General features: G+C 48.2%; 2 protein-coding genes across 2 annotated transcripts in view; both read right to left on the bottom strand.

Annotated features, from left to right (window-relative positions):
- Nucleotides 1–21,615, bottom strand: part of LOC139053052 (tRNA (guanine(37)-N(1))-methyltransferase) — a 92,139-nt gene extending 70,524 nt beyond the window's left edge. Inside the window, exons 1-2 of the mRNA XM_070530186.1 lie at nt 21,373–21,615; nt 10,292–10,522 (exon numbers count right to left, since the gene is read on the bottom strand). Coding sequence (XP_070386287.1) covers nt 10,292–10,522; nt 21,373–21,615 — 474 coding nt within the window. The remainder of the gene's footprint in view (nt 1–10,291; nt 10,523–21,372) is intronic.
- A 12-nt stretch (nt 21,616–21,627) lies between these two features.
- Nucleotides 21,628–24,854, bottom strand: part of LOC139053053 (coiled-coil domain-containing protein 12) — a 60,946-nt gene continuing 57,719 nt past the window's right edge. The window contains exon 2 of the mRNA XM_070530187.1: nt 21,628–21,768. The gene's annotated coding sequence lies outside the window, so the exon portion shown is untranslated. The remainder of the gene's footprint in view (nt 21,769–24,854) is intronic.

Genomic DNA, 24,854 nt, shown 5'->3' with positions numbered 1-24,854 from the left:
CAGAGCAGGCCAGAGTTAGAGCACTATTTTCTCAGTTCCATGCTTCTATCGGTAGTAATGGCATTCACTTCCCAGTAAATCTCCAATGCCTCTGCTTCGGAAGACACGCCTATGGCTAAGTTGACCACATAGAATGACTGTTGTAGGCCGGCAGGGGTGCCGGCAAGGGTGCAGGCAGAGGTGCGTTGTCTTCCATGTTTCGAGGTGATGCTGCAGGGTTGCTGACAGCAAAAGTGGGCTAGAAGACACTCCGAAAGGGACCCAGGTCATGCGCCGCTCGACGACTGTTGGGACAGGGTGATCACATGTCAGTAGTCAGTCAATTCACAGGAAACGGAGAGCGTCTTGGTCTTTCGGTCGGCTGCATATCTGGAGGAAGGCCTTCTGAATGTCAGCAGAGGATTTGCTCCAGCGTAGGTGACTGTGCCTCTGACTTGTCGAAGGCGTGCCGTGAGCTTTCCGGTTGCAGGTACCCTGTTAGTTTTATTTGTTCCATAGAATGGTGCACACGCAACAGTGCTTCGTCGTTTACGGTGCGACCCTGGGCCCATGCAGTCGTTCCCTATGTGCCAGGTGTCAGTGAGGCGTTGGCACGAGTCCTGCGGACATTTGTCGTACACATGGTGCATGTTCCTGCCTGTAAGCTGAAACATGAACTGGTGCACGTGAAAGACCGGCTCAAGAAAGAAATGTTTCCTAGTGTTGTTTATAAAATTCCATGCGCAGACTGTAACTTTGTTTATATCGGCTAGAGTGGAAATTTTGAAAGACGGCTAAAATAACATATGAATGACATCAGAAAGAAGAATGTTGTCTCCAGCGCACTTGCAGAACACGTGGTGACTTCGAATCATGAGGTTGACTGTGACAAGGAAAGCATGATTGTGAAAGAAAAAAACTGATGTTTATGTCAGTATCTGGAATCAATTCTTATACAGACTATGAAAAAAACCCTAAACAGGAATGATGGCAGTAACAATTCGATGCGATGATTGATCGATTCGATGAAATTCACCTCCCACCGTCGGAATCCAAGATGCACCATCAAAGACAGTCTGTACAGGTGGCTCAGTGGGTGACTTAGGTTTGAAGGACAAAGACACTGAATACGAACGAACAAAACTTGTATTTACAGATAAAATTACGAAGTTCAGTTACAAGATTGCATAATTTCAACAGTACATCGTTTGCATAGAGTTACACTGGTTTGGACCAAATAGGGTGACCGTATTTCGGCGCTTAGCATCGAAGCCAAGTCCACCCCCCCCTGATCGGAGAGCTGCGGCCGCCTTTTCTAGACTCAACGCTCCGCGCAAAATCTTTGCTGGCGAATTACGGCTGGTTGGCACCCCAACTGGACAATCCGTTCACCAATTCCTGTGTTTGGCAGAACTTCCATGCGTGATTGGCCAGTCGAACAATCATCCATCTCAGAACACTTTTTTAGTGCAGTTCACAGTGTAGAATCCTTACCAAAAATACACAATATACAACAAAGCGGTGAAGGTCACGCCAGCTGTACACGTCGCAAGTTCCGAGTAACGGCACAAAAGCACAGCTGGCATAACAAGTGCTGACCAACAAAACATATGCGCAAAATCTAAAAGCCAGGAAACGTTGGGACCATGTTGTCAGTCCTCAAACACGTGTGCGACACGACTGAATTCCAAGGAACCGAAGGCCATGTGGCGCCATAAACAGCCACTTGTTTTCGAGCCAAACTGTCACTGAGGAGCATGGCATAACTGTCCACCTGCCAAGGTCAGCCCCATGTCCGGGCTGTAAGCCAAAGCAAACATTCCCTCAACACCTCAGAACCAAGACAAAACCATAGGCTCTAGTGAGGTTTCATGGACCCACATGGCCGGTCCGCGCGCGGTGCAAATCCGTAAGAAGTAATGAAGCTCATGCACCCAGTTCAAACCCAAACCATGCACCCGCCAGAGCACCTTGGATCCAAGTCTGATGCGCACCCCTATTAGGACGTTTGACGGCCATTAGTGGGACCTCAAGCTGTGAATTCGTTCGCAACCACCGGCCGGCTGCGCGCAAGGAAAACGCGTGCGGGGATTCCGAGGAAGCGCAACGCTTCCTCGGAGTTTCTGTTTCTGTCAACGGGTGCAGTAGATTTAGGAAAGCGTGGAATGCGGAGATAAGGCTACTCTTGGAAGTGAACACCGCCAATCTTGACAAGGCCCGACGGACCAAGCGCGCACGCTTGCATGTGGTTGCTGGCTACTGATATGATTGCAATCTGTATGAAAATGTCCCAAAAGCTGCATCATACTGCTAAAAAAGCCAAGGATTGCAATGAAATGTAAAAATAGCGTGACCTCACTGGTAAACGACTATTGTACCAGCAGATTTTAGGCACTCTAAGGTTTTTCTTGCAATGATTCTGGCAAACAAAACTTTGGGCAACATTTTGTCAGTTCTTAATTTTTGGGTAGTTGCTGTTACTCACTTTCACCATATCACAAATAATGAAGGCAGAATCGTTGAGTTTTTTGCATATATTTCCTGAAGCATTGAGAGGTGCTATAATCAAGACAGAAGAATTTCCATTTGGCTAAGTTGGTGTATACTGCATATCATCATCGTCATCATCATCAGCCTGGTTACGCCCACTGCAGGGCAAAGGCCTCTCCCATACTTCTCCAACAACCCCGGTCATGTACTAATTGTGGCCATGTCATCCCTGCAAACTTCTTAATCTCATCCGCCCACCTAACTTTCTGCCACCCCCTGCTACGCTTCCCTTCCCTTGGAATCCAGTCCGTAACCCTTAATGACCATCGGTTATCTTCCCTCCTCATTACATGTCCTGCCCATGCCCATTTCTTTTTCTTGGTTTCAACTAAGATGTCATTAACTCGCGTTTGTTCTCTCACCCAATCTGCTCTTTTCTTATCCCTTAACGTTACACCTATCATTCTTCTTTCCATAGCTTGTTACGTTGTCCTCAATTTGAGTAGAACCCTTTTCGTAAGCCTCCAGGTTTCTGCCCCGTAGGTGAGTACTGGTAAGACACAGCTGTTATACACCTTTCTCTTGAGGGATAACGGCAACCTACTGTTCATGATCGAGAATGCCTGCCAAACACACCCCAGCCCATTCTTATTCTTCTGATTTTATGTTAGGGATTGCTGTTAAGGGTACAGAAGGTGCAAAAGTGTATGAACAGAGCCTTTTTATTATTGTTTGCGGGCTACGGAGCTCAGGCATGGGCAAGCTTATGCACAGGCGCTATTCTCAGTGTTCAGATTTCTTTTCCTGATTGCGTTATTGTCAACAAGTGTATGAAGCTATGGGGTGCTATGGAGTGCCTTTCTCTGTGGCGACACTTGGTGTACGGTGGAAATACCCGCGAATATGACACTGGCTTTGTGCCGTCATATATTGTGCTAAAAATGTAACGCACATTATTATTGTGCTACTACTCAAAGTGTGTAGCTTTGTCAGTACATGCTTTTGTTAGGCGCTGCAAGTATACTTCGCAAGAGGGAGAATGGAGAACCAATTAACGCACTTTACACTCACGTTGCAGCGCTAAATGCCAACATTTGTAAGGTGCTCATTGATGGAAACCATTTCGATGTCAGGGTGTCTACCAAGTTGACATTTCCAAATTCCCTGAGTTTTCCAGGTTTTCCCTGAGCACCTTTGCGAAATTCCCTGAATGAGTCAGATCTTTGTTTTATGTCAAGACAGGCTGACACCACGTTGCCCGATGCTGTCACTCTCTAGTAAGCATGCTGAAACAAAAAAATGACTTAATCCAGTTTGAATAGTAAGGAGTAATATATATTTTATTTAAAAAGAAAACAGAAGGAAGGTGTTAGTAAAATGCACAGCGAAAGAGATGGTAAAGCCCATTCCAAATTGAGTCGAACATTTTCAAATACGAATGAAAAGGAGATGCATACATAAGTAAATATTTTTTTAAATATCAGCTATTTCTATCAACTGATAGCAAGCTCATCTGTATGAGGTCCTGAACTTTGTCACAACTAAGGTTCTCTCTCAGCAGCTGGGAAGTCAACCTCAACTGTGCTGACATACTCTCAGCCCGTACACAACATCTCAGTGTTGGGTTTCACTGCGTAAACAATTTATTTTGGTTTGGATGAGGGACACCTGTGTCTCAGCATCAGCCATCACTTAGTTTTTTTAGCTCAAGCTCCTTCAAAAAGGTGGCGGCACCCTTCCTTTCCCGTTAATTCCTCAGTGCGTCGGTCCTTTCTGTTCTCATCCTCCTTCTACCACGCTTTCACCACATGGATCATCTGAAGCATCCTCTTGGTCAGTTGTACAATCAACATTTGATTTCTTGGACTTCCGAGGGGCCGCAAAAAAAAATTGAAAAAAACGGGCAGTCTGAAAAAAATTAATGCATGTCTTTAACTGCCTTTAAGGGCTAAAATTACCACAGGCACGTCTCAAAAAGCTCTGAAGGCCTGCCAGTACGCTTTTTAGGCATATCGGGGCTTGTACTGTGACAGAAGACGACGTGCACGCATGTGTAATTAAGTAATGTATACTGTGTCCCGCGACAATTGCCCCCTTCCCACGCTTGTTATGCTTCACCGCCTAACAGTAGTGTACCGAGGCGAAGATAACTTTCGCAGACTGGCATTACGCACCGCGCTGTGCTCTGCGAGCTTCAAAGCCAATCGCTAGGATTACAAAGGCGGAGTCGGTGCCATTGGTGATAGCGGCGAATTATCTCAATGAAAAACACGGCACCGCACGGCAAGAAGCTTAATAGCCAACATAGAAGCAGCTAGGCCTGACGTTGCCGCGGTGGTGGTTATGGATTTGCCTGCGAGAGTGCCGGTTCGAGGCGGCGAGATAATCAAAATAGCGGCGGTGGCGGCTTTGATTAATGCCATTTCAGACCTGCAGTCGGGGCAATATACATTGACTATATGGAGTACGTGGTGGTGCCGCAAAACCGTGCAAATTATCGGGCATGTCCGAAAAATCGGGCGTCTAGAAAATCGGTCGTTAACTACTCTGGCAATACATCGTGCCGATGACACGGCGTCAATGACCATTCGTTGCGATTCCTCTGTTACTGGAGCCAGCATTAACACGACTTTCGTTCCCTTTCAATAAAGTTACAGCTAATTTTCCCTGATAGAGGCACAAATTCCCTGAGTTTTCCCTGAGTTTTTCCAGACTGTTCAAATTCCCTGAGAATTCCCGGTTTTCCCGGTTTTCCCGGTTGGTAGACACCCTGGATGTGTATCTTTTGTCCTCGAAAACGCTTTGTTTACCAATGAAGTACAGGTTTTACTGCAATGCTTGCACTTGAGAGCCAGCGAAACCAGTTTGTCATAAAGGCACAGGACCACTTCCACTGCATGCTGAGGTGACAACGTTCACAATCGAGGACACAAAAAATGACCCAATGAAATCATGCTCATTTTTACCAGTTCATACGTTCCCGGAACACGCAATTTTTTTTTTCACCAACGTTCAGTATGTCGCCAAACTGCAATCGTATGACACGTTTTTCGGCTGCTACATCTGTTGTAGCTTCGACGGGGCGGCCAAACGGAGGACCTACCGCATGAGGCTTAAATGGCAGGGGCGCGCAGCGCCGCAGACAAAGAGCCGGACTACTCAAGTCGGGGACTAGGCAAAGAATGATCTTATTACAGCAAGGGGAAACACAGCAGGCAACTTACAGCATTTGGCGCTGAGTGGCACCCTGACGTAAACGACCCAAAACCGAAACCGGAAGCCAACACAGGATACCACATCACCTTTCCCTGGAGAGGAAAATGCGCTCCTCGCGCTCCTCGCAACAAAAGCAAGTCATGAGTTACAGAGCACTTGTTCGCGCTGTAACACTCGTGTTTTGTGATGACATCTTTATGCAATAAAAAATGACATCTTTGGCTTCCCCCTTTTAGGAGAAATGAAGACTGAAAACAAATATGTATGCACTACAGTGCAATCATAAAAGTTTCAGTACCCGTCTTGGGAAGACGATGAGATGCACACTTGCACACACAGATCATACATGAAAAAGAGTTCACAAAGCACAAAAAGTAGACAGTGCGAACATCTGTGCGCCCCCTGGGACATCACTGATGGGAGGCTCATTCGACCTGAGTCTGACTCGAGGCAGCTTTGTGGCTGTCATGAATTGAACATTGTGCGTAAAACCACTTTACACTCCAATAAGTTGGGATAGTCCCCCCTTAAGGATGCTAAAGACTTAAATAGTGTTCGAAAACATTTTGGCATGAAAGGCCAATTTGTATGGCAGTCAGTATTGTAGAAATGATGTGCGCACTGAACGATTACGCTACAAGAAACAATGTATCCTCTATACTGTAGTATAGTGTCGCCCCCTGTCAGTTTCTATGTGTCATCGCACATGTATATCTTGTAGTTGTTTAGCTAGATGGCGCACCCCCCTTCTGTCATGCGACGAGCATTGGACCAATTGGGAGGTGTCATCTGGCGTGTGAAGCCTTTATCAGCAATAAACGGCCGAGGGTGGCCGAGTCTTCATTCCGGTTTTCATCGGGAGCAGTTCGCTCCGAGTCTCCTTCACTGCGCCGGCGTTAGCCGCGCGTTCGCTGGTCAGGGCCCCCCGCTTGCCTGCCGCTGCCGACACAACATATACCAGTAGTAACTGGAAGAAAAGGTGGGAGACAATCATCAAGGGAAGGGCAGTCACTGCAGTGACTCTTTTCTGTGAGCTTTTCAAGAACAAGGAAATGTGCGAAGTGCGCGCGGTAGAGAACAGTATATAGGTGCCTGCCATGACAGCTTTACCGCAATACTCACCCACCCTTCTCGCATGAAAACGCCCGCACGCACTCAGTTTCTCATTCTTAGTACCAGCAAATCTTCTCCACAGTTGTCGCACATGGCATTCACAGCTATCACCGCCAATCCTATTGTGACAAGCTGTGTTTCTGTTTCACAGAAAATATCTGTTTCACAGCGCATGATGCTGTTGGAAGCGTAGCACATGCTTTTGATAGGCAATAACCAAAATGTGACGCCCTTCCCTGCTGCAGACTGTGATCGTATATGTTTTCCAGCCGCTAGATCCCATGTGAACAAGAAAAGGCATGAGGCACGTGCGATTGTGAACAGTATAGGGCCACCTGTCTCACATGAAAACGACAGTGCATACAGTTTATTTCAGTGTCAGCAAATCTCCGGCCGGGTTGTTGCACGCCGCATTCACAGCTATCGCCTCTAACCCTATAGCAATAAGTGTCTTCACCTACCTGTTTTACAGCCTGCGGTGCGTAGTGTGTTGTGCCATTGGCAGCGTGCTGCACGCATTTAGAAGGCGATAATCCAAATGCGCCGCCGTTCTCTGCCGCAGGCGGCACGATGTAAGCATCCCGTTTCGCTTCGGCGACATCCGGCATTGCCCACTAGCCCAGTTTCGTTTTGGTTTCCTGTCGCCCTCTTAAAACATCACGCAATAGGAAAACAATAAAACTCCTCTCCGGTTGCCGGAGCACCACCAGCTCGACGTGTGTCAGTGTCTCATGCCGCAATGATCTGCGTAAGTCTTCACATTACATAGATGTCAACAATAGTTGGGTATGTCAAATTTTTTCAGTTACTTTGGATCTTACGTGGTCCTGTGCCAAATAGTACATTCTTTTCTCGCGGTTTATTCCAAACATTTTGAACGAGGCTCTACTGTATTTAGCTGAACTTAACTGAAAACCGTTTTCAAGTGGTACTCTTGATTCATTTCATCCAGTCTGTAATGGATGTTTGGCGCTTCTGTTCAAATCGGCGAGCAGCCACAAACGATGTCATCTCACCTAATAGCCTTCAAAATCCTTCTGTCTTCATGCTGATGGAAAAAGTTCACAAGGGGGTTAAAGCAGGCATCTGTCGCCTCACAGGTCATCAGTGCAGGCTCTGAGCTGGCGAAAGTACAAAAAAGCGCGCTGAGCGCAGGGCAAAGCAACGCACCTACAGGACAGTCTAAGTGACTTTGTGCAAAGTGGGGAAGGGGAAACGAGGTGAAGTGTTGCAGATTGTCAGTGTTGCAGGAAGAGGCGTGCTGGGTTAACTGCCTTTGGCAATGGCTACAGGTTTCGTTTGCAATATGGACATACGAGGTTCATCTCGTGATAACACTGTCCTCGCACGCCGCACGCTGTGTGTGGGAGTGAAAGGTTGCAACAGTGAGCCGACGATAGAGGCTGAATTTCGTGTGCGGAAAGGAGGAAAGGGGGAGAGGGGGAAGCGCACCATCCTGTTAGCGCGCATGGCAGCGAGGAGGGGAAGGAGGGGGGTGCTGTACTTCGGCCACGTGAAGTCGCTGGGGCTTTATCTTGAACGCAATCTTTTTCAGGGGCACAGCCTAAAGGGGCCGATGGCTCATAGCTTTGTGTGAACTGTGTTCTCTACACTCAGTGTGCACTGAAGCGATAGACAGCGTGGTCACTTCGCTCGCTGCTACCGTTGCGATTCCTCATGCCAGCGTTTTCACAGCGAGCGTCCGCAGTTATCGAGTGTGATGTATTCATGTTTGCCTGTGTACGCTGACACCATGCTTGTTAATATAGTTAGTAAGCGAATGTTTACAAGGGGGCGTTCTACTTGGCTGCTGCGTATGGCACGGCCGCTTGAGCCCTGCCTTAAATATAACCTGTGATGTGGAGTCTAGACCTAAAGCACCTAAACGCTTGCGTGTCACCCGCGTTCACGAAGTGAAGCTTCACTGTCTCTTTTTGTTTTCTCATCTTGGTTTCACCTCTGTCCATGGGCGATGTGTGCCGCAGGCCTCCAGTAGAATGCATCGATGCATGCGCCTGCTGGCGCGGCGCGTTGAAACACCCTAGCTTCTAGGATCGCTAGCGGTGGTGGTCACTCTGAATGTTTGTCTTAACCGAAGAGCACATCTGAGGCGGTTCATCCTAAGCGGATTTTTTTTTGCATTGAGTCTATGGAAAACCAAAGAAATGTTCCCATGTTGTTCGTTCTATGCAAGAATTCGGCTTAACCAAGCTAGTCCTAACGAGAGTTCACTGTACACAGGTACCAATTGCAGAGGCACCACTCCTGTGAGTTTTCAGCTGCCCCATGCAAAGTGACGTAGTTAGGCCAAATGACGTCGGTTGAGCGAGCTATCGGATTGGCTACCCAGGTTGTATCATTAATAATTTTTCCTATTTTATGGTGTATATTTAATGCTGTATAAAAGTGAAATGTCATGTTTAGAGGCCCTTGGTTAGAACTTAGCATGGTGCGCCACCTGCGCTTGGTGAAAAATCTTAATCTTTTAGTTTCCAATGGGGTGCTCCCTTACAGCGGTGTTTTGTGGATTGCGTAACCACTATCATTTATGGTCCTTAGGCCCCATACACCACGTGTCATTGTCGCAAATGCCATCTTTTACAATTGTTTTATCCCCTTTTGCCTGGTTACCGTGTGACTTTCGACGTGTGAGTTGTGCTGCCAGATTTGCGTATATATTGTGCATTTCTGTCAACAAAGCATCAGTTGATAGTAAGCACTCGTCCGTGTCTCCTCTTGTGTCGTCTGTTTGGCACTTTAGTACTTCAGTAACATGCACCAACTAGCCCAACAAGAAGTTCTGCTTAAATTTCTTCATCAGCTTGAGTTTAAGCTGGCACTGGTCCATTGAAACGCCCAGCTCGCCTGTGATTACCATAATACCAGACACATTTGGCGCTGCGACAGAATGCTCGCAACGCATGCTCCTTCTTTAGCTCTCACTTGGGGTCGACTGCCAAGCAGCTGGCGGAGAGTTTGCAGAGGCTTCGCGTGCTCACTCCTAGAGAACCGGAAGTTGACGACACGATGTGCCATCATGGCGCAGAGCCAGTGAAGGCGGAGCTTAGCCCCAATCACTCGGCGAACGAGTTGAGGAGAAAATGCATGATTATGGAGAAAGGTAACTTGTAATTGTCCGCAGCTCTCCTAATATGAGATGTTTCGCACAAATTGTGTTGCGAATGATTAACTTTAGCTGTACCCTACGCGTCTAAAAAATTTGTTCGAACCATTTCCGGGGGCCTTTAATATCAACTTGTGGCACACGCAGATGCACATCTCACACATAACAATGAAGGTGTTATGTTGTAGCCCACATCCAGGCTTACATACATCACCTGCCGCTCAGGGCCATTTTGGTTTCACCAGTATTCGGTGCCAGTGTTGCACTATGTTCAGTACCAGTCAGCACCAGCCTCTTCACACCCTCCCCCACAAGGTGGGGGAAAAGTAAAGAAAGCTTAACTTTAAACAAATAAGCAGTGACCCGCACCTTGCCGATTAGCTTCTTGTAAGGCTGCAAGTGGTCGCGAAGGTTGAGGTGCAGCACGTGGCCAATCACACTGTATCCCGAAGCATCCGGCTGGCCAATCACAGCACGCAACACATCTTCAGCTGTCCAGTTGTCATAGGAAAGTGACACCTGGCGTTCCCCCAGCACGGAGACCCCTGCTTCAGAGAGTGCAGCCCGAGCAGCTGGGTCAAGTTCATCAAGTGTCGAAACCTGCAAATAAGGTAAGTTAATACACAACAGTGGTCCGACGCAGAGCCTTACGGCTAGTTCAGGGTCCACTAAAAAAGGCACAAATGCAACAGAACTCATATTAGTAAACCAGTTCAACACAATCACCATTTAAGTAGAATGCTATGCGAAAACACACAGCACACATTGCTGAAGCTGACAGAGCAAACAACAAAAACAAATCTGCAAAAGGCAAACTTACAACAGCACACACTCTTATAAAGCCAAACCTCATAATAATGAAGCTGCATCACAAAAATACCTTTCTTAATCTGATATTTGTTAGGGGACACGACATCGGTTCCAGAATGGAGTGTTTACCCTGTCTGCTCTATGCTAGCAACCCTGCTGCTTTGTACCCCTGCTCTGCTGCCTGATGCAGCCTCTCTGTGCGGCGACACTTCGTGTACGGTGGAAATGCCAGAGAATATGACACTGCAGCCAAAGCTCTCCATTTATCACTACCTGCACTCCCAACCCTGGCTGTCGACTGCCACTATAAGCATGGGAGGCGCCAAATTTAAGCAGTTTCCCGCAGAGCCTCACTTGGGACACAACATCGGTCCAAGAATAGAGTGTTTACCCTGTCTGCTTTTACAGGCTACACTGCAGCTTTGTACCCCGGCTCTACTGCCCGACGCAGCCTTTCTGTGCGGCGACACTTCGTGAGCGGTGGAAATGCCCGAGGAAATGACACTACAGCCAAAGCTAGCTATTCATCAGTACCTGCACTGGCAATCACGGTCGACTGCCACTACCAGCGTGGGAGGCGCTGCGTTTGGGCAGTTTCCCGGAGAGGCTTGTTTGGGACACCACATCGGTTCCAGAATGGTGCGTTTGCCCTGTCTGCTCTTACAAGCTGCCCTGCTGCTTTGTACCCTGGCTCTACAGCCCGACGCAGCCTTTATGTGCGGCGACACTTCATGTGCAATGGAAATGCCAGAGGATATGACACTGCATCGTCATCATCATCAGCCTATTTACGTCCATTGCAGGACGAAGGCCTCTACCTGCGATCTCCAATCACCCCTGTCCTGCACCAACCGATTCCTACTAGCAACCACAAATTTCCTGATTTCATCGCACCATCTAGTCTTCTGCTATCTTTTACTGTGGTTCCCTTCTCTTGGTACCCATTTTGTCACTCTAATGGGCCAGAGAGAGAGAGAGAGAACAACTTTAGTGAAAATGCCTGCAGAGTCGGTTAGGTTCCCTCCACACAGAGAGGAGAAGCTTTTACCGCGACACGGCCACTACGTCAGTCTCGTGCATTGTGCTCCTCGAGGTCTTGGTTCCTTGCTACTTCCGCGGATCCGAGAGGGCCGCCGGTCCAACGGTTATCTAATTTGCGCATTACCTGACCAGCCCAGTGCCATTGTTTTCTTTTAATGTCTGTTAGAATATCATCTATACTTGTTTGCTCTCTGATCCAAACCATTTACTTCCTGTCTCTTAAAGTTATGCCTATCATTCTTTGTTCCAAAGCTCTTTGCACGGTCCTTAACATGTTCTCAAGCTTCTTTGTCAGTCTCCAAGTCTGCCCCATATGTTAGCACCGGTAAAATGCACTGATTGTATACTTTCCTTTTCAATGATAACAGTAAGCTCCCAGTCAGGAGCTCCCGACGTCTGCCATATGCGATCCAACCCATTTTTATTCTGTGAATTTCCTTCTCATGGTCAGGGTTCCCTGTGCTTAGTTGACCTAGGTAAACATATTCCTTCACGAACTCTAGAGGCTCACTTGCGATCTTGAACTCTAATTCCATTGCCCTGTTATTTATCATTGTCTTCTTCATATTAATCTTCAGCCCCACTCTTACACTCTCCCTGTTAAGGTCCTCAATCATTTGTTGTAACTCATGCGCAGTGTTGCTGAATAGAACAATGTCATCGGCAAACCGAATGTTGCTGAGGTATTCGCCGTCGATCCTTGCTGCAACACCTTCCCAGTGTAATAGCTTGAATACTTCTTCCAAGAATCCCTGGCTCCGGACAGGCCGCCATTCGAATATAAACCTGGCAACGTTTAACGCTAGAACGTTATCTAGTGAGGCGAGTCTAGCAGTGCTATTGGAGGAATTAGAGGGCAGTAAATGGGATATAATAAGGCTCAGTGAAGTTAGGAGGCCAAAAGAAGCATATACAGTGCTAAAAAGAGGGCACGTCCTGTGCTACCGGGGCTTAGCGGAGAGACAAGAACTAGAAGTCGGATTCCTGATTAATAAGAATATAGCTGGTAACATACAGGAATTCTATAGCATTAACGAGAGGGTGGCAGGTCTTGTTGCGAAATACAGGTCGTACAGGTCTACGCTCCTACATCCAGTCATGATGACGAGGAAGTCTAAAGGTTCTATGAAGACGTGGAATCGGCGATGGGTAGAGTGAAAACAAAATACACTATAATGATGGGCGACTTCTCAATGCCAAGGTAGGCAAGAAGCAGGCTGGAGACAAGCAGTGGGGGAATATGGCATAGGCACTAGGAATAGCAGGGGAGAGCTATTAGCAGACTTTGCGGAACAGAATAATATGTGGATAACGAATACCTTCTTCCGCAAGCGCGATAGCCGAAAGTGGATGTGGAGGAGCCCGAATGGCGAGACTAGAAATGAAATAGATTTTACACTCTGCGCTAACCATGGCATCATACAAAATGTGGACTTGCTTGGCAAGGTGCACTGCAGTGATCATAGGATGGTAAGAACTCAAATTAGCCTAGACCTGAGGAGGGAACGGAAGAAACTGGTACATAAGAAGTCGATCAATGAGTTAGCGGTAAGAGGGAAAATAATGGAATTCCGGATCAAGCTACAGAACAGGTATTCGGCTTTAACTCAGAAAGAGGACCTTAGTGTTGAAGCAATGAAGGACAATCTTGTGGGCATCATTAAGGAGTGTGGAATAGAAGTCGAACTCCATTAGACAGGATACCAGCAAGCTATCACCGGAGACAAAAGATCTGATCAAGAAAAGCCAATGTATTAAAGCCTCTAACCTTACAGCTAGAACAGAACTGGCAGAACTTTCGAAGTTAACAAGCGCAAGACTGCTGACATAAGGAAGTATAATATGGATAGAATTGAACATGCTCTCAGGAACGGAGGAAGCCTAAATGCAGTGAAGAAGAAACTAGGAATTGGCAAGAATCAGATGTATGCGTTAAGAGACAAAGCCGGCAATATCATTACTAATATGGATGAGATAGTTCAAGTGGTTGAGGAGTTCTGTAGATATTGACACGTGTACTTATCTTTATCGGGCGACCACGTTTCGCCGCTTAACAACTGTAATCGCACAGCGAGGGACGCGTCTGAATGTATCCGATGTTTCTGGAAAGTTATCGATGCTTCTACCTGGCTGTCTGTTGTCGCCGAACCTTGTGTTATCTGATTTCATCGCGTAACGCGAATGGTGTAGAACTTTGTGGAAGGCACACGGGTCCGAACGATTAGTCTGGAACATTCGACGACTGCTCTATAAAAGCCGACGCACTTGACCCGCTGATCAGATTTCCGACGATCGCCGACCGTGCTCGCCGCTATCGTTGTGCTATAAGTGTAGCCTGTTTTTGTGGGCACAGGTTCGCCCAATAAAAGCTAGTTTTGTATTCCACTGTATTCTTGCTTTCTTCACCGTCACTACCCCGTGACATCTGGTGGAGAGGCTCTTCGTTCATGTACCAGACGCCCCCGAAAAGCCGTGATCCAAGCTCGGAGCACAAAGAGAACACCAACGTAGTCCCGGAGCATCGAGCAAGCAGCCGTCTTCAACAGCTGCCCCCGGAGCACGGACTTCTACCTCAGAAGACCAAGAAGATCGTGGACAAGGCAACCCCAATGGCAGCCCCAGCGTCCCCCATCGTGCTGCAGCAGCCCAGGGAACCTCCGACGTTCCGCGGATCAACATTCGAGGATCCGGAAACCTGGCTCGAAACGTATGAGAGGGTCGCTAAGTTCAACAGTTGGGACAGCGACGACAAGCTGCGGCATGTCTATTTCGCATTGGAAGACGCCGCCAGGACGTGGTTCGAGAATCGGGAAGCCACCTTAACGACGTGGGACCTTTTCCGAAGCGGCTTCTTGCACACGTTTACAAGCGTCGTGCGAAAAGAGCGAGCCCAAGCTCTACTAGAAACCAGAATGCAGCTGCCAAACGAGACGATCGCAATCTTCACGGAGGAGATGGCCCGTCTTTTCCGGCACGCCGACCCGGAAATGTCGGAGGAGAAAAAAGTTCGCTTCCTGATGCGCGGCGTCAAGCAAGACCTTTTCGCGGGACTTATTCATAACCCACCGAAGACTGTGGCTGAGTTTTCTGCAGAGGCATCGACGATCGAGAAAACTCTGGAGATGCGCACCCGGCAATATAACCGCCAGGGGCACACGCCGCAGTATGCCATCCAAGGACTAGGTTCGGACGACCTTCAAGAGACCATCAGGGCCATTGTGCGCGAAGAACTGCGCAAGGTCCCTCCGTCGTCGCAGCCTCAAGTGACCTCAATCTCTGACATCGTCAAAGATGAGGTTCAGCGGTCGCTTGGAGTTCCGGAGGTGCAACCTCAATTACCGCAACCCCAGCCAGAAGCGATGACCTACGCCGCCGTCGCACGCTGTCAAGGACCCCCTCCGCGACCGCGCCAGGGCCCTGTCACGCCGCAGTTCCGTCGTCCGCCGCCGCCACCGCCAGCACGACCACCCGCCGCCCAGCGCACCTACGCGAGGAAGACGGACATTTGGCGCGCTCCTGACCACCGCCCGCTCCACTACCACTGCGGAGAAGCGGGTCATGTCTACCGACGATGTCCCTACCAGGAGATGGGACTGCGAGGGTTAGCCGTGAATGCGCCGCGTCCACAGCTTTGCGAGCGCCCATGTGACATCACCGATTACCTCGCCGCTACTCAGTGGAGCCCTCGACGGCCGTCCCGTTCGCCGTCACGAGGCCGCTACCTGTCGCCGCAGCGCCGACCATACACCGGCCCAGCCCGGGGCCGCTCTGCGAGCCCATATCCGGAAAACTAAAAGCAGCAACCGATGGAGGTGCGGTTGCTGTTCGTCGAACTGACGAAGATCCTCCGCCGCCGACGAAGACGACGAAGAAACCATCTCGACGACATAATGACGACACGCCGCCGTTCCGACGAAGTCAGGAAGCCAAGACTACACCGACGAAAGACAGCTTGACGACGCGACGTTCCAGCTTCAGTTCAACACGACGCAGCCGTGATCCGACGCCGAGACCTAACTGTAACGCCAGACAAAGAACCACCGACCTCGACGTGCTTCTCGACGGCCACGCAGTCACCGCCTTAGTAGACACAGGAGCCGATTACTCCGTCATGAGTGGATCCATCGCCGCCCAGTTGAGGAAAGTTAAGACTGCATGGGAAGGCCCTCAAATACGCACCGCTGGAGGATACCTGATTACGCCGACTGGGATCTGCACGGCAAGAATTATCGTTCATGACCGGACTTACCCTGCCACCTTCGTTGTCCTCCAACAGTGTTCACGAGACGTCATTCTCGGCATGGACTTCCTGAGTCAACATGACGCAGTCATCGACCTGAAGTCGAAGTCGATAACGCTGTCACAAGATCAAGCGATACCGCCGGAGAGCTGTCGTAGTCACCACGCCTTGAGTGTGCTCGAAGATCAAGTGAGCATCCCGCCGCGCGCCAGCAATATTATTTCCGTCGGCACTGAAACACCCGCTGACATAGAAGGCGTCATCGAGGGCGACCGACCTCTACTGCTCGACCGTGAAATTTGCGTCGCAAGAGGGATCGCTCGACTCCACGGAGGGCAGGTGGAAGTTATGCTCAGCAACTTCAGGCAAGAGTTCAAGCACATCAACGAGGTCACGACAATCGCATACATCGAGGAAATTGTGGAAACCAGCAATGCCTTTGTCCTCTCGGATTCAGCCGCATCTACCCCGATGAGCATTGTCCCCGAACCAGACTTCGACGTGAATCCAAGTCCTCCTATGAGTAAGCAGCAACAGATCAGAAGTCTTCTCCGACGATACAAAGACTGCTTTTCGACGTCATCGAGGATTCGACAAACACCAGTTGCAAAGCATCGCATAATAACCGAAGAGAGCGCTCGACCACTCCGCCAGAGCCCTTACCGAGTTTCGACGCGAGAACGTGAAGCTATTAGGCAACAAGTCGACGAAATGCTGCGCGACGACATCATCCAGCCATCGAAAAGCCCGTGGGCCTCTCCTGTAGTCCTGGTAAAGAAAAAGGACGGAACCCTACGCTTCTGCGTCGACTATCGTCGACTGAACAAGATCACGAAGGATGTGTACCCCATTCCACGGATAGACGACGCATTGGATCGGCTCTGCAACGCTAAATACTTCTCATCGATGGACCTCAAGTCTGGCTACTGGCAAATAGAAGTCGACGAGAGAGATAGCGAAAAGACTGCCTTCATCACGCCAGACGGCCTCTACGAGTTCAAGGTCATGCCATTCGGACTGTGCTCGGCGCCTGCAACGTTTCAGCGCGTCATGGACACAGTGTTAGCCGGACTGAAGTGGCAGACGTGCCTTGTTTACCTGGATGACGTCGTTGTCTTCGCCGGAAATTTCGACGATCACCTTAGGCGGCTTGCGACAGTGTTAGGAGCCATCAAGTCATCAGGACTCACTCTGAAGGCGGAAAAGTGCCGCTTCGCTTACGATGAGCTTCTGTTCCTAGGCCACGTCATCAGTAAATCCGAAGTACGCCCCGACCCGCAGAAAACAGCTGCCATCGCAAAGTTCCCGCAGCCCACCGACAAGAAGGCAGTGCGTAGATTCCTTGGCATGTGTGCATACTACAGGCGCATTGTCAAGGACTTTTCACGCATCGCCGAGCCGTTGACACGTCTAACTAAATGTGATGTTGAGTTCAAGTGGGAAACGCCGCAGGCCGACGCATTTGAAGAACTCAAACGACGCATGCAGTCACCGCCGGTACTTGCGCACTTCGACGAGTACGCCGATACAGAAATCCATACTGACGCCAGTAGCCTAGGCCTCGGCGCCGTCCTGGTCCAGAGAAAAGATGGACATGAACACGTGATAGCTTACGCTAGCCGGTCGTTGTCAAAAGCGGAAGGCAATTATTCTACAACCGAAAAGGAATGCCTCGCCATCATTTGGGCTACAGCGAAATTTCGCCCTTACCTATATGGCAGGCCATTCAAAGTCGTCAGCGACCATCACGCCTTGTGTTGGCTAGCGAATTTAAAGGATCCCTCAGGACGGCTGGCACGGTGGAGCCTCAGACTACAAGAATACGACATCACCGTAACATACAAGTCCGGACGAAAACACTCAGACGCCGATTGCCTATCCCGCGCCCCCATTGACCCGCCGCCGCAAGATGACGAAGATGACGACGCCTTCCTTGGCATGATAAGCGCGGAAGACTTCGCTGACCAGCAACGGGCAGACCCGGAGTTAAAAGGCCTGGTGGAATATTTGGAAGGGCACACCGACGTTGTCCCCAGGGCATTTAAGCGCGGACTGTCTTCCTTCACGCTTCAAAACAATCTCCTCGTGAAGAAGAACTTCTCGCCAGTCCGCGCCAACTACCTTCTTGTTGTCCCGTCAGGACTTCGTCCAGAAGTATTGCATGCCCTACATGACGATCCGACCGCTGGACACCTCGGTTTTTCCCGGACACTCTCGAGGATACAACAAAAGTATTATTGGCCGCGCCTGACCGCCGACGTCGCCCATTATGTCAGAACATGCCGAGACTGTCAGCGACGTAAGACACCGCCGACAAGGCCAGCCGGATTACTACAGCCAATCGAGCCTCCTTGCCGACCATTCCAGCAGATCGGGATGGACTTGCTGGGACCCTTTCCGACGTCAACAACCGGAAATAAGTGGATCGTCGTGGCGACAGACTACCTCACCCGCTTCGATGAAACTAAAGCACTGCCGAAAGGTAGCGCAGCCGAAGTGGCGAAATTTTTTGTCGAAAACATCCTGCTTCGACATGGCGCCCCAGAAGTCCTCATCACCGACAGAGGAACGGCCTTTACAGCGGAGCTCACCCAAGCCATTCTGAAATACAGTCAGACAAGGCACAGGAGGACCATGGCCTACCACCCGCAGACGAATGGCCTTACGGAGCGGCTGAATAAGACCCTCGCCGACATGCTAGCGATGTACGTCGACGTCGAACACAAGACCTGGGATGCCGCCCTGCCGTACGTAACATTTGCTTACAACACGGCGGTGCAAGAAACAACACAGATCACGCCGTTTAAGCTGGTTTACGGCAGGAACCCGACGACGACGCTCGACGCCATGCTGCCCCACGTCACTGACGAAGAGAATGTTGACGTCGCTAGCTATCTCCAGCGCGCCGAAGAAGCCCGACAGCTCGCCCGCCTACGGATCAAGAACCAACAGAGGACCGACAGCCGACACTACAACCTCCGACGACGCTTTGTTGAGTACCAGCCCGGCGACCGTGTTTGGGTTTGGACACCGATACGCCGACGAGGACTCAGTGAGAAACTACTCCGACGCTATTTCGGACCCTACAAGGTCATCCGACGTATTGGCGCTCTGGACTACGAGGTCGTGCCAGACGGCATTTCGCATTCACAGCGGCGCCGCGCACGATCTGAAGTGGTCCACGTGGTGCGCCTTAAACCCTTTTACGGACGCTGACGAAATTCCTTATTTTTTGTTGTTGTTTTCTTTGCTACGGGTGTTTTTATTTCGCTTGTATGTAGCATCGGGTCGATGCTTTTTAAGAGGGGGGTATTGACACGTGTACTTATCTTTATCGGGCGACCACGTTTCGCCGCTTAACAACTGTAATCGCACAGCGAGGGACGCGCCTGAATGTATCCGATGTTTCTGGAAAGTTATCGATGCTTCTACCTGGCTGTCTGTTGTCGCCGAACCTTGTGTTATCTGATTTCATCGCGTAACGCGAATGGTGTAGAACTTTGTGGAAGGCACACGGGTCCGAACGATTAGTCTGGAACATTCGACGACTGCTCTATAAAAGCCGACGCACTTGACCCGCTGATCAGATTTCCGACGATCGCCGACCGTGCTCGCCGCTATCGTTGTGCTATAAGTGTAGCCTGTTTTTGTGGGCACAGGTTCGCCCAATAAAAGCTAGTTTTGTATTCCACTGTATTCTTGCTTTCTTCACCGTCACTACCCCGTGACAATATTTATACAGTACCAGTGGCACCCAAGACGATAATGGAAGAGAGAATAGTCTAGAGGAATTCGAAATCCCACAAGTAACGCCGGAAGAAGTAAAGAAAGCCTTGGAGCTATGCAAAGGGGGAAGGCAGCTGGGGAGGATCAAGTAACAACAGATTTGTTGAAGGATGGTGGGCAGATTGTTCTAGAGAAACTGGCCACCCTGTATACGCAATGCCTCATGGCTTCGAGCATAGCTCAATCTTGGAAAAACGCTAACATAGTCCTAATCCATAAGAAAGGGGATGCCAAAGACTTGAAAAATTATAGACCGATCAGCTTACTGTCCGTTGCCTACAAACTATTTACTAAGGTAATCGCAAATAGAATCAGGAACACCTTAGACTTCTGTCAACCAAAGGACTAGGCAGGATACCATAAAGGCTACTCAACAATAGACCATATTCACACTATCAATCAAGTGATAGAGAAATGTGCAGAATATAACCAACCCTTATATATAGCTTTCAGTGATTACGAGAAAGCGTTAGATTCAATTGAAACCTCAGCAGTCATGGAGGCACTACGGAATCAGGGTGTAGATGAGCCTTATGTAAAAATACTGGAAGATATCTATTGCGGCTCCACAGCCACCGTAGTCTTCCACAAAGAAAGCAACAAAATCCCAATAAAGAAAGGCGTCAGACAGGGAGATATGATCTCTCCAATGCTATTCACAGCATGTTTACAGGAGGTATTCAGAGACCTGGAATGGGAAGAATTGGGGATAAAAGTTGATGGAGAATACCTTAGCAACTTGCGATTCGCTGATGATATTGCCTTGCTTAGTAACTCAGGACACCAATTGCAATGCATGCTCACTGACCTGGAGAGGCAAAGCAGAAGTGTGGGTCTGAAAATTAATCTGCAGAAAACTAAAGTAATGCTTAAGAGTCTCGGAAGAGAACAGCAGTTTACGATAGGTAGCGAGGCACTGGAAGTGGTAAGGGAATACATCTACTTAGGGCAGATAGTGATCACGGATCCGGATCGCGAGACTGAAATAATCAGAAGAATAAGAATGGGCTGAGGTGCGTTTGGCAGGCATTCTCAGATCATGAACAGCAGGTTGCTATTATCCCCCAAAAGGAAAGTGTATAACAGCTGTGTGTTACCAGTACTCACATATGGGGCAGAAACCTGGAGGCTTACAAAAAGGGTTCTGCTGAAATTGAGGACGACGCAACGAGCTATGGAAAGAAGAATGATGGGTGTAACGTTAAGGGATAAGAAAAGAGCAGATTGGGTAAGGCAAAAAACGCGGGTAAATGACATCTTAGTTGAAATCAAGAAAAAGAAATGGGCATGGGCCGGACATGTACAGAGGAGGGAAGATAACCGATGATCATTAAGGGTTACGGATTTGATTCCAAGGCAAGGGAAGCGTAGCAGGGGGCAGCCGAAAGTTAGGTGGGCGGTGAGATGATGAGATTAAGAAGTTTGCAGGGACGACATGGCCACAATTAGTACATGACCGGGGTTGTTGGAGAAGTATGGGAGAGGCCTTTGCCCTGCAGTGGGTGTAACCAGGCTGATGATGATGTTCTGCAACATCGTGCCTCAGCACCACTAATAGTGAAACAGCACAAACCTTGGCTGGGTCTAGGTGAAATCTCTTTCTGGTACCATCGGCACTCTCCTGCACAGCCTTGAAGTTTGGCAGCTTCAGCAGGTATTTGCGCATGTGTGTCATGATGGCTGCAACGTCTTTGATGTCCATCTCAAAGCTTGGCACAGATGCAACTGTGTCAAATGCGGCCCGCTTCAGTTCAACCATGCCGCGCACGCCTGCGGGGGGCCGGATGGCACGACTCAGATCCTGTGCTGCTGCCATGGTGACGGTGAAGCGAGGACAGGAGTGCTGCGCCGTCCTGGTGTCGGAATGTTGCCAGTGACTGCCAGGCTGGTATAGGGTGCAGAGCAGATGAGTTTTACCAATGAATGAATGAAGCAAAATGTAGGCACGCTTTCCGAGTTGATGAATGACCTGCAGAGGCACAAAATGAGCGAAAAAAAATGAATTAAATACTAAATTGTAGGGTTTTATGCGCTACAACCACTCTGTAATTATGAGGCACACAATAGTGGGGGCTACAGAACAATTTCGACCACCTAGGGCTCTTTATGGGTGTACCTAAATGTACATGTGCACATTAAAGTAATTTAGCATTTACCTAATGTGTACACAAGTGTTTTTGCACTTTGTGCCACCGAAATTCAGCCACCGCAGCTGGGATCAAACCTCAAGCTCAGCAGCACAGCCACTAAACTACTGCAGTGAGTTACAGCAGGCAGTGTTGCCACATGGATTGAATTGCAAGGGGACAAGACTGATCACTGATTCAGTAGCCAGAGTTAACCCATTAAATTCTGCCCGTGCGGCACTCCGCAGCGCCTGGTGTTCCGCGGCACATTTTGCTGCTTCAATCAGCGTGTTCTGCATTGTAAGAAAATCATTCTAAAATGTGCTACAGATCTCACATTTACAATACGTCTGGCATATTTTTTTCACAAGGGGCTTCTACATAAGATTAAGTAAACAAGGTGAAAGTGAGTATAGAAAAGTTTAAAATGTGCAGGAATGCAGAGTACACCTTTGCTATTTTTTGCCCTCAGACTAGAAGGTTTTGGACTTGAAAACTAAGCACAGCCTTGAATGATCAAAAATAACGTACAGCGCAAAGGACAAGGACAGTGATAGACGACATACACAGACGACATACTGTCCTTGTCCTTTGCGCTGTACGTTATTTTTGATCATGAATTACCAACTAGCCCAAGCAACCACCCTAGCCTTGAATGGTTCTACTAGTACATTTTTCATGAGTCTGGTGCTCTGGTTGCAATGGCTGCAACAACAGAGTAGGGTCTAGCGAGCGAGAAGCTTTCCATTGCTTTACTAACAACTCCTGCTGAAAGTGCAGCCTGCAGTGTGCTGCCATCTATTAAACATTCGTCAAAAAATCCGCTTTAAAGGCGGCCGATGCAGCACTAGTCCCCTGCACATTGGCCTCTTCTAGTGTGGCCGGCTCGGCGTTGGCTGCAGAAGCGAATGAATTAAGTTGAAAAGTATGAAATATTAGTGATATCTAGATGAAGGCTAGATTTAAAACTGAGGTTGAACAGTGCAAATAAAACAAGGACACGAAACAAGTACCACACACAAGCGCTGACTGCCAACTGGAAGTTTATTTGAAATTCTCCAGCAATTTCATACCTTTTCCAGCATACCTTTATACCTTTTCCAGACAGCAACACAGATGGGCAACTTACACAGTTATTGTTTCTGATCATTTTGAATGCCTCGATGATCTCCCTAGCGGCTGTCAAAAAAAAAAGAAATCATGTTCCTATCGCGGTAGCGGCCTGCAGTGAATGATTTTGCCAGAAATAAATTTATGTACAACAGTAACATTTTTCTTCCAGTTGTACGAGGGTATCAGTGGCGTAGCCAGAAATTTCGTTCGAGAGGGGGGGCTCACATTGCAGCTCGGTGTCCTCCTTAAGAGGAAGCTTTAGCTCGGGTGCTCATATCTAAATACATGTAGAAGGAGAATTCGTTTTTCTCGGCAACCAATGCACCAAATTTGACGAGGTTTGTTGCATTTAAAAGAAAAACTTAAATTCTAGTGACTGTCGGTTTCGAATTTTTCATTTAGGTTGTCAATTCTTCATTAAAATTATCTAAACTATCAAGTTTAACACTATAACCCAGCAATAAAAAATGATATCACAATTCTGTGAATTGCACCTAATAGTACATCTACAGTGGACAAAATTTCTAGGTTACACGTGAATCTCAAGAAATTTAGCATTGTGGAAATACGGCTTCCGCAGAATCTTTGTACACAGCGTAACCAATTCATGTAAGATATGAATTGACACACCAAATTTGTCTGCTTTGACTGTTATAATAGATGCCGTTTACTGAACAGCGACATGTGTGTTTGATGCAGAGCTATTAGTTTGTTAATGTCGTGCTTCTATATATTTTTTTTGAACTTTCGAGTTTTTCAAAATATTTAAACAATGTTCAGGACCTAAATTGAAATTCCGCTTGCAACAGACACTAGACTTTAACTTTCTCTCTCAAATGCAACACACTTCATTAAAAGTGATCCCCGGTTATCACAGAAAAGCGTTTCTGCGTTTTAAATGTACTTGCATAGGCCACGTCGGAGTTGGGCGTGAGCTAAAGCTTCCTGTCTGGGGATCAAATACATGTATGATAACTGCATTGTCATTGCTAAAGATGCTGCAAACGAATTCTTGAACACTAAGCACTGTCAAAACAAGTGAAATATGTATTTTTTCATAAAAGAATATACTTGTATGTGCCACAAATTGTGCCCAAAATACCCGATATCAATGCTTCCATGTTTTTTTCTCTATTTAATAGGTAAATAAAATATCACACGAACTTTAGAACTATATCAGTTCGAAACCAGCAAGGCAGTGCATGCCACTGATATGAAAAATGTAAAGGCCATGAAATTAACAAGCTGAGGACAAATATTGTAATGAAACTTTGTCATTCAAGAACCTTGTTTAAATTCTTGTACATATGCAATGGCCAGTGAAAAATCTCAATGACGCTGTCATTTGTTCCAATGTATTACGCAGGAGCAGCTGTCACCGGTTGTGTATTGTGAGTAATTGCACCGAAATTATAGCCGCAACAGAGAGCACGTATAAAAAGCAGGAGTTCTGCAAAATAAACGAGGATGAGTCAAATGAAAGTCAGCCAGTGCGAATATGTGACAAACCAGGTAGCTTATTTAAAGGTAGTCTCTATGATCATTTAGACATTTGTCCCCTTGTCTAACGAGTCGCGCGATTCCTATCTCATTGAATTCCTTGGGTTGCTGCTTCAAAAAGTCTGCAACTGACTATTTCACGTCATCGTCCGACACGAATCTGGTTCACGTGAGCTGTTTCTTCAGGTGCCCCAAAATGTGGAAGTCGCAAGGCGACAGGTCTGGGCTGTATGGCGGATGTTGCAGCGTTTCATGGGCTTTCGTAGGCTTGGTGGCATGACAGTGATGGGCCATCCTAACCGACTTCACTTCTTCG

The sequence above is a fragment of the Dermacentor albipictus genome, unplaced genomic scaffold (assembly GCF_038994185.2).
Source record: "Dermacentor albipictus isolate Rhodes 1998 colony unplaced genomic scaffold, USDA_Dalb.pri_finalv2 scaffold_61, whole genome shotgun sequence".
Classification (NCBI taxonomy): domain Eukaryota; kingdom Metazoa; phylum Arthropoda; class Arachnida; order Ixodida; family Ixodidae; genus Dermacentor; species Dermacentor albipictus.
The sequence above is the reverse complement of the archived record's forward strand: the minus strand, read 5'-3'. Positions and strand labels throughout refer to the sequence as shown.